The sequence below is a fragment of the Octopus bimaculoides genome, chromosome 4 (assembly GCF_001194135.2).
Source record: "Octopus bimaculoides isolate UCB-OBI-ISO-001 chromosome 4, ASM119413v2, whole genome shotgun sequence".
Lineage (NCBI taxonomy): Eukaryota > Metazoa > Mollusca > Cephalopoda > Octopoda > Octopodidae > Octopus > Octopus bimaculoides.
In genome coordinates, this window is record NC_068984.1 from 107,313,925 (window position 1) to 107,324,633 (window position 10,709).

General features: G+C 34.2%; 1 protein-coding gene across 4 annotated transcripts in view; it reads left to right on the forward strand.

Annotated features, from left to right (window-relative positions):
- Positions 1-10,709, forward strand: part of LOC106875477 (translin-associated factor X-interacting protein 1) — a 154,468-nt gene that overhangs the window by 74,930 nt on the left and 68,829 nt on the right. For all 4 annotated transcript variants that reach the window (XM_052967352.1, XM_052967353.1, XM_014923647.2 and 1 more), the window contains 2 exons: positions 6,061-6,147; positions 7,866-8,010. In XM_052967352.1, the coding sequence (XP_052823312.1) occupies positions 6,061-6,147; positions 7,866-8,010 (232 nt within the window). The remainder of the gene's footprint in view (positions 1-6,060; positions 6,148-7,865; positions 8,011-10,709) is intronic.

The following is a 10,709-nucleotide window of genomic DNA, read 5'->3' on the forward strand; positions in this document are numbered from 1 at the left end:
GCGTGGCCGTTGCCAGTACCACCTGACTGGCCTTTGTGCCAGTGGCACGTAAAAGCACCCACTACACTCTCGGAGTGGTTGGCGTTAGGAAGGGCACCCAGCTGTAGAAACTCTGCCAAATCAGATTGGAGCCTGGTGTAGCCATCTGGTTTCACCAGTCCTCAGTCAAATCGTCCAACCCATGCTAGCATGGAAAGCGGATGTTAAACGATGATGATGATGATATATATATGTATGTATGTATATATATATATACAATGGGTTTCTGTTGTATGGGGCTATAGTAGATGCTTACCCAAGGTGCCATATAGTGGGACTGAACCCAAGACCACATGGTTATATGAGACTACATAATCAAATAGCACACACCTTTGACTAGATACATCAGTGTCATTTAACAAAATAATCTCAAACCCAATGTAACAAAAGTATGGTAATAAAAGTGATCCCCACCAACCAGGATCAGGTTACTTCCCCTGCTTATGGTCCCTATCATGCCAATGATGCCAGCTCCTAAGAACTCTTTGACACTATAAGGCTTCAACTTACCCCCTATCACTTCCCCCACCATTCCAGAATAATCAAAATCAAGCAAGTCAGCTCATGTGATGTTGTAGGTCACATGACTCTATGGTTGTATTAGATTTTCTCACACATAAACTGCCGTTTCATTACTTATGAATTGTACTTGATGTCCTCGTGCACCATATGTTTTACGGTCGACTCCCCACATACTGAGTCCTCATCAATCCACTGAGTGGTTGTCATTGATGATACTTTTGACCCACTAGACTAGTCTCACTGTCCTGATAATATTTAGTTACTAAGATTTTTCTTTCCTATGACCATTGACGGCATATCTCTACCCAAGGCTTCTTGCTCTTTTCTGACCTTTAAAAAAAAAGGCTCAATCATGATCAAGAAGCTGGCGATCTGTAAGTTGCTTTGATAGGTGGATGGGCCCATGAGTTAGGTGTTCCTTTCCATTTCCTTCATCAGATTACATACAATCTACCATATTGATACTATCAATACATCTGAATGAGAGATTAGTAAGTTAAAATTCACTGCTTGCTATATATTAATATGTTACGTCATCTTTCATTTATGGCCCACTAAATTTGTTTGGTAACACTATGTGCACTCCATGTATACTCAAACATGGGTTGATTTAATTAATACAGGGGTTGATTTAATTAATTAACTTTCCTTTTTCCAAACCCCTATGGTTAAAATGCTGTTATGAGATACCTAGTGCATCAAAGACATTTGACATTTGCCTCATGGAAAATTTCACAGTTGCAATGCTATAAGTCCTTATTATCAAAGATAAAGTTGTGACAATAATGACATTTTTTAAACTTTTCCCTCCAATGTTCATTGAGAGCAATAAAATATAAAGTAGTTATTCTCATCAGTTGTAGCCTTTCCTATAATGTGCTAATGGATGTTATCATTATTTATTACTATTAGGATCATATATGAATATAAACATGAAGGAATATTCAATATAATTATAAACCCTTTTGATATCAACTCACCTGAATCTCCTTCTATTATACAGGATTCCCAAATTAAGAATTCCTATTTAAGACTTCAATCTTAATTTTATACAAGAACCTTTTATCAAGTTTTGTTCCTAACAGCTACATAATGAAAAAAAAAATAGTTTCCCCACTGCATGGTACTGTGCGCAAGTGTCTCCTACTACAACTCCAGGCTATAGCCTTGTAAATACAAATAGTATTGTCCATTTCCATGAGAACACATTTGATTATGGAGAAATATTACCTTGCTAGGAAAAAAATGAGTTAACATGATCTTTAAGAGTGATGTATTTAGCAAAGAAAATTGATACTTAATTGAAATTTAGCATTAAAATATTGATGCATAATTAAAATTTAAATTGAATTTATTTAAAAGTTGTGTTTATCCAAATTCTCAGGAGTGTTGAATTAGGTTAATCAGAAAACTACTTTAAATGCATTAGGACAGAGAGAAACACCAAGAAAAAGATGAAGAACAAATAAACAGTAACTAATTAAGTTCCTGATCATATCTGTGTTTACGGCATATCGTTATTGAAGACCAGGTCAACCCCGAGCATGCACAATCCATCATGACCACCCCATCTTTATAGCTTATCTAGGAATAAATTAGACAATGTGTCCCTTCTTTCTAAAGACACTAGAGTAGGATTTGAGTGAGATCTAGCTATTATTTCTTACAGGTTTAGCAACCACGTTGAGACTTACTCAATAATTAAAATGTTTCAGTAACCACATAATGTAATACCTAGAGCAAGAAAAATGTTTATTGATGTTCGTCACATATCTTGTAATTGCACTAGTATTCCTTAAAAATCTTTATTTTATTAGTTTATGTAATTAGTTGCCATGGAAACTTCCAGTATTGACCATAAAAATGTATTTTACATGTGTTGTTAGTAACTTTTCATGCGCAATTTTAATTATGATCACTAACTGAAGGTTTTTGTGTTTTTTTTTAATTAATTTAATTGATTCAAGACTGATACACAAACTAGACAACTCTCAAGTACCATATATGAACTTGAAAGTTTTCTCTCAAATAATTTGGATAATATTGAGAGAAGTTTAAATTTTATTATAGATGACAAAAACATTAATATTTCTGAATAAATATGAAATTAGATAGGAAGAAATTTATATAAACTCTTAACCAATGTTAGTTACAGTTATGGCTGTGTGCTTAACAAATTCACCTTGAAATCATGTGGTTTCAGTTTCAATCCCAATGTGCAGAACCTTGGGCAAGTGTCTCAGGCTAACCAATGCTTTGTGAGTGGATTGATAAATGGGAACTGTGTTTGTGTGTGTATGTGTTTCCGTGTCCATGTTTTTTTTCTCATCAGCTGACAACCAGTATTGGTTTGTTTACATCCCCATGAATTAGCAATTCAGCAATAAGAGACCAAAACAATAAAGCACCAACCTTAAAAATAAATATGCTGGGGTCAATTTCAGCAACTAAACCCTGTGCATGGCCACAGTTTGTTGGCTAAAACAAGTGAAAGAATGAAAGAACGCATCATCATCATCATCATCATCATCATTCAACATTCATCTTCCATGCTGGCTTTGGTTAGATGGTTTGACAGGAGGTGGCAAGCTGTAGAACTGCACCAGGTTATCATTGTCTGTTTTGGCATCGTTTCTACAGTTGGATGCCCTTCCTAATGCCTCACAAGAATTAAAGAGAAGATAAAAATAAATTTGTTTTAAATATAGTCTCCACTACTGTTATTTCTAGCGGTCAAAACATACCATGGAACTTGAAATATGATTTTAAAGAAGACCTGTAAAAATTAACTAATGTGAACTACTAGAAGTAGCAGTCATTAAAAGAAACTTATGTATAGTTAACCTGGGGCTAACATACTTATTGTAGTAAGTGAAAATAGAAAAAAAGCACTTAATTGATTAAAACTATGTTTGTAGTAAGGTAAATTATAGTAATTACTGTAATGAATAATTCTGACGAAGGAGGGTAAAGTAATTTCAAAATATCAAAATCTCTTTTAAATGAGGTGAACATGATTGTATGGTTAAGAAATTTTATTTTGCAATCATGTGGTTTTGAGTTTGAGTTCAGTGACACTACTTGGCAACTTCAACAAGTAATTTCTACAATAGCCCTGGGCTAACCAAAAACTTGTGAGTGGATTTTGGAAGGACCTAGATTTTTTTGTGAATACAATCACAGACACAAGTGAGACAAACATTTATGTGATTACACTGTCTAACAAAATTTTTATTTTATCATTTTATTTTTTATTTTTGTTTTTGGTTAGTAAATGTTATTTCCTATTTAATTCTATCTGGAAATCAGAGAAAATGATTGCTATTCTTTTCAAACTTTGCTTTTGTGACCTAGACATCAATGTTTTGAAACTTACCTCTTTTCCATTACATTTCAGACAGATCCAGCACTGAGATGCTGAAGCAGAAATTTTGTTAAAGCAAATATTCTGCTCAATACCACAGATTTGCTTGTCAGCTGCTTAACCATAACCACTTGAGCATATCCATTAGTGGCTGATAATATGTGCATCTCTGATGATGGGCAGGAGTAGTGGGGGAGCATCATAGCCTTATGTTGAGAAGGATTCTTTGGGGTTTCAATAAATGTAACAAAAGTAAAGTTTGAAAGAAATATTAGCCATTTTTCATACTTTCTAGGAGTAAGCAAAAGGGAAATAACAGTTGCTACCCAAGGTAAAAAATCATGTTACACAGGGTTATGAATACTAAAGAATCACTCCTGTTTTCCTATAACAATACATAGGCGTAGGAGTGGCTGTGTGGTAAGTAGCTTGCTTACCAACCACATGGTTCTGGGTTCAGTCCCACTGCGTGGCACCTTGGGCAAGTGTCTTCTACTATAGCCTCAGGCCGACCAAAGCCTTGTGAGTGGATTTGGTAGACGGAAACTGAAAGAAGCCCGTTGTATATATGTATATATATGTATGCATGTGTGTGTATATGTTTGTGTGTCTGTGTTTGTCCCCCCAGCATCGCTTGACAACCGATGCTGGTGTGTTTACGTCCCCGTAAACTTAGTGGTTCGGCAAAAGAGACCGATAGAATAAGTACCAGGCTTCCAAAGAATAAGTCCTGGGGTCGATTTGCTCAACTAAAAAGGCGGTGCTCCAGCATGGCCACAGTCGAATGACTGAAACAAGTAAAAGAGTAGGTTAAGAAAGTGAGGGACAAATGTTTGATATGTCTTGGGAGCATATGATGAAGCACAGGTAAGAGAAATTATCGGACTCTGTGTTCTAGATTAATTGAGAATAAGGTTTCCTGAAATGGATTACAGTTTGTATTATAATGATGGCCTGATTCTAATGAAAAGTGGCTATTAGTTAGATTTAGAGAAAATGTGATTATAGTATTTCAAGAAATAGGACTTAGTATTACCATAGATATAAAGCGCATAGCCATTAATTTTCTAGGCACAACACTGAGACTGAATAATGGGTTCAAATTTTACCACAAGGGCAGCCATTTTGGGAGAGGGGATAAGTTGATTACATCAACCCCAGTATTTAACTGGTACTTAATTTATTGACCTTGAAAGGATGAACAGTAAAGTCGACCTCAGCGAAATTTGAACTCAGAACATAACAACAGGCGAAATACCACTAAGCATTTTGTCTGGCACGCTAATAATTCTGCCAGCTCACCACCTTGGCTGAGACTGAATAATAATAGTTGTAGACCAGTCAAAATTATGTATTATGTATAACTTGTTTTCAAACATACAACTTGTCTAATTTTCTGAATATTTGTGAAAATTAAATGTTTAGTGCAGTATTTTTTTTTATTGTGAGATACACTTTTTAAGTCCTTGTCTGTTATAGTTAATAATCATGTTCATATTTTATATTAATGTATCATTGTCTTATTTTGCTGTTACTTATTGTTTACATTACATTTTACTAAAATAAGATTAATATTGTATTACAAAAAAAAAATGCATTATATTCTCAAACAAATAAAATTATTTTTACATTATCTTAAATAGCTTTTATTCTGTATATATTGGTGAAAATAATAAAAATTTTAATAAAATTAAAACATGGGGAAGTATTTACCGATAAGAAGTGATTATATGAAAACATCACAAAAAAAAAAGAAAACCCTTCTTTTGGTCCAAAGTTGTAGACAGCTTATTCTGTGTTTTAAGTTTATGGAGATGTAAGGATCACAAGAGATTTAGCGTTATACATACTGTCCTTTAGCTGTTATTTAAACAAGTAAAAATAGGATTAAAACAAGGATTTTTCAGATAATAATACTTCTGTGATCAAATTTGGTTTGAGACAAAATTGGCTGTATAAGAAAAAAATCAATGTGTGCATGATGTCATGCCAAACTAAAATGAAAGCAGCTTTTTTCTTTTCTAATGTATGTTTACATCATCTTTGAAAGTTATTTATGTCTGGTCTTTTCTAATATAGCTTTTTAATGCGTGCTTACATTAACTTTAAAATTATTCATGTTTTGTGTTTTACAGCAATTCTCGAGATGTTAACAACAAATTGGCAGAAGAAAGAAATGAATGTATAGCTCAATGCCACAATCTTTCACAAGCAACAACAAAGTATATAAATATATACATATATACATATCTATGTTTCTACTTATGAATGAATCTGCTTTTTATTCTTTCCATGTAAATGTTTTATTGTATTACATCAAATAATTTTGATATTATCAATGCAGAAATTTTATTTGGCATTTTCTCAAAAATTTCCTGTTAAAGTTTGGTTCTGTAGTTAATTTTTGCCATGGTTCTACCTCATAATTGCCAGTTATTGTAACTGTGGTTTATTTTTAATTTTCTGCCTCGAATCAATACTTTGCATTAGAAGATCTCTAAGCTTGAAAATGGAAGATCAAAGCTTTTGAGACTAACTTACAGAATATATCTCATTGATATATATATTTATATATATATATATATATATATAGTGTAAACAGTGTTAGCAGTTATAGTAACCGACTAAGGGATAAAATATCTGTATATCCTATCGGCATCCGTTACCTGTAATATTCCCAGGCATTGGTGTGCAGGCACACCATACACATAGAGTGCAGATAACAACAGGATAAACAAGAGTTTATCAGGAACCAATGCAAATAATTAGAAAATGGAGAAAACGACAGATTAACAAGCACATCAGTTGGACCACATTTATAGCTTATTTTTTAATACAAAGCATGACATAGCAAATAGGTGACATAACATATTGTGTTGTCACTTTTCAATTTTAAAAAATAAGTTATAAATGTGATCCAATCGATGTGTTTGTTAATCCGTGGTTTTCTCCATTTTCTAATTATTTGCATTATATATATACTAGTTTGTCATGGGAGTATTCTATACACTATGTATGTCGTTATATTAATCAATGTCAGGTCATGTTAAGATGCAGGACAATAGGAAAAGCATTTTCATCATCATTGTTTTCATCACTATGTTTGCCATCATTATCATTTATAGTCCATGTGACATTAATTTTTGCTTGATTAAGTTTATTGAATAGTAATTAACAAAAGGGGGTATGTTATTTCTTATTTCATTAAGGAGTGGAATGTTCAAGGTCCATGTTCTATGCTGACATAAGTAAGACAGTTTGACCAGATCCACAGACTGCATTGTGTTCCAGTGTCTACTTCAGCATGGTGTAATGGTTGGATGCCCTTTCTAACATCAACCACTTTACAGCATGAACTGGATGATTTTTGTTACATGGCACCAACATTAATGATGTGGCCATGTATTTGAAAGACTAAGACACCCTTTGACTAAATGGGGCTATGTTGACAGAGAGGCATCTTTTTGCTTGGAGATGACGGGTTAAAGTATGAGAGAAGAGGGCCATCGTATAAGATGTTTCTTGTTGTAGGTTTCTTGCCCTAAGAGGTGCAGGATAAATGGATAAATGCTTTACTCATACATACACACACACTCACACACATACAACACACAGTAAGAAAGAATCTTAAAAACAAAGAAGAAAGAGAGAGAGTAAATGACAGTTGTTATGAGAAAGGTTATACTAATGACAAATTGGTTTTAATTAATTTTATTCTGAAGTAATTAATATTTGTCTTTTGAAAATTTATGTTAATTTCATCATGTTTCTATAAGCACCAGAAAATTTGATAAAAGTTGAATTATAATAATTATATGTATGCATATTTCCTGATTTTACCCATGATGACAAAAGTATATACTTCTCAACTTACCCACTGTATGACAAATAACACTCTAATATCAACATAATTTTTTAATCTATTTTTTCCATTTTGCAGTCTTCCATGGCAGAAGTCTCTTGATTACACAACACTTATAATAGAAGATAATAAAAACACTCATGAACAATTATTGAAGATTTTGGAACAAATGAAGCAAAATGGAGCTAGGATGAATCAAATTACTCTTCCCTTTAAAGGAAAGGTTAGCTTGAAAATGTTTAACTTTGTCTTTTTTTATGCATAAGATACAAAAATATAGTGAGTTATGAGAAAAATTCTTGGGTAATAACTGAGAGAAATTTTATCATGAACATACTGTTACAATTAAATGAAACCTTTTATGATTTATTATAGAAAATAAAATGTTAGCCACAGTAATTGGAAGACACAAATTTGTCAGTAATTTAACCAGGAATTTAATTTATCCTTTATCATTTATCTGTTTCAGACTTTGGACTGCAACCATGCTGGAGCACCACTCTTTAGTGTTCTAGCCAAACAAATCATCCCTGTACTTAATTTTCCTTTTACAAGTTTAGTACATATCAGTCTCTTTTGTCAAATAACTAAGTTATGAGGACATAAACAAACCAACATCAGCTGCCAAGTGGTAATGGAGGACAAACAAAGACACACACACACACACATTTATACAATTAGCTTCTTTACAGTTTCAGTCTACCAAACTCATTCACAAGACATTGGTCAGCTTGAAGTTACAGTAGAAGACCCTTTGCCAAGGTGCCATGTAGTGGGACTGAACCCAAAACCATATGGTTTCACAGCCATGGTACATTAGATACTTCTTGCTAATATTACTGTGGTATGTAAATGAGCCCCTTAGGATGTTAATATTTCCTAGGGCTTATGAAACCTGTCCAAAATTAAACTGAACTTTTTTCGATTAATTTGATAAGGACTTTTCACCTTCAAATCAAGAAGTGCACTCACTTTAACATGTAATGTAGATTCATTACTCTCTGGTCTAGCATGATGTGGCTGTTATTAGACTAAATGTCAAGATCCCCCCACACACACAACATTTCAGTCGCAAACACACTGCATTGGTTTGTTGGTTGGCTAGTTGCTTGCTTGCCTGCTTGGCACAGTGATTAAATGTTTAGTTATGTTTTTGGACAGGCCACAGAGTATTATTAATCTAACAACATTTTTTTTTGTTTTCATAAAGTCTAAAATATAAAGAGATAACCATAAAAGATTTATTTCCAAAGAATACAAACTTTATCTTTATTATATGCATGTGTGTGTTTGTGTGTGTGTGTGTGTGTGCATGTGCGTGTGTGTGTGTGTGTGTATGTGTGTGTGTGTGTGTGCACGTGTGTGTAGAATGAAGTAATCCTAAAGCTTACTCTTTTACTCACTTTTACTCTTTTACTTGTTTCAGTCATTTGACTGCGGCCATGCTGGAGCACCGCCTTCAGTCAAGCAAATAGACCCCAGGACTTATTCTTTGGAAGCCTAGTACTTATTCTATCAGTCTCTTTTGCCGAACCATTAAGTTACGGGGACGTAAACACACCACCATCAGTTGTCAAGCGATGTTGGGGGGACAAACACAGACACACAAACATACACACACACACACACACACACACACACACACACACACACACATATATATATATATATATACATATATGCGACGGGCTTCTTTCAGTTTCCGTCCACCAAATCCACTCACAACGCTTTGGTCGGCCCGAGGCTATAGTAGAAGACACTTGCTCAAGGTGCCATGCAGTGGGAATGAACTCGGAACCATGTGGTTGGTAAGCAAGCTACTTATCACATAGCCACTTCTGCGCTTGTGTAGGATTCCTATTGAAATTATGTGTGAGAGAAAGTCAAGTTTATCAAACCATTTAGAAAGCAAAGAGATGTATATAGGTTGAAAGTTTGCACAAAATAAAGATGAAATCTTTTGATTTATGTAAAATATAGGTGAAGGTTGTTGATTGTTCTGGAAGAATTTTACACATTTGAAATATTTCAATAAATTACTGTTTGAATGCAATAAAATGTAGAGAAGAAGAAAAAAAATAATGAAGTTGTAGTGAGCAGTTATGAAACTTTTCTAACCATAGAATCTTTGTATAGCAAGTATCTTAAACTGTTGTTATCTAAAAATGATTTCCTTTCATACAAACAGTTTCTCTGTTGCTTACAAGAAACTTTCACTAAACATAAATTATACAAAGCTTGGCATTCTATGCCACTATGTAGATAGTTGTTGTTGTCATATGAACAATCTAACATGTGAAATGGACATATATAAATAAAATAAGAAACACATGAAAATAAATACATCACATCTGAATTTCAAAGCTTTTGGGAGATATATCTGAAAATGCGATATTACTATGAGCTGTATCTGGAATAATTCTATTAATTAGAAGACTTGGCGAATAATGGGAATGGTAACAGTTATCATAATGAATACAGGAAAATAACTGTAAAAGATACATGTGTATACAATCATATTTAAGTTTTTAACATTCAGATTACTCTGTCAAATGCAATGCTTATTCATTCACATTTTACCGATGTATAGAGGACAGAGGGAGCAGGAGATGCAGTAGATGATGTTGCTAGAAGTGCAGGTGAAGGAGTCAGTGATATGATAGGGTCGATGATGGGTGCCTGTGAGGAGGGTAGTGTTGGAGAGGTAAGGGCAAGTGTGGCAGCATAGGTGGGAGCAGGGGAACAAGCTGGGCTGGGAGGTTGGGTTAGGGAAGAAGCTGTGGACCAAGAGGTCTCGTAGGTTGTGGGCTCATTTGAAGGAGGGCAGGGGTCGGTCAGGGAAGATGTGCGAAGTGGAGGGGTCGGACTGGAGTCGCCAGAAGGCTCGGAGAATGGTACGTTGGAGAGGTGGGGTGGTGGGGT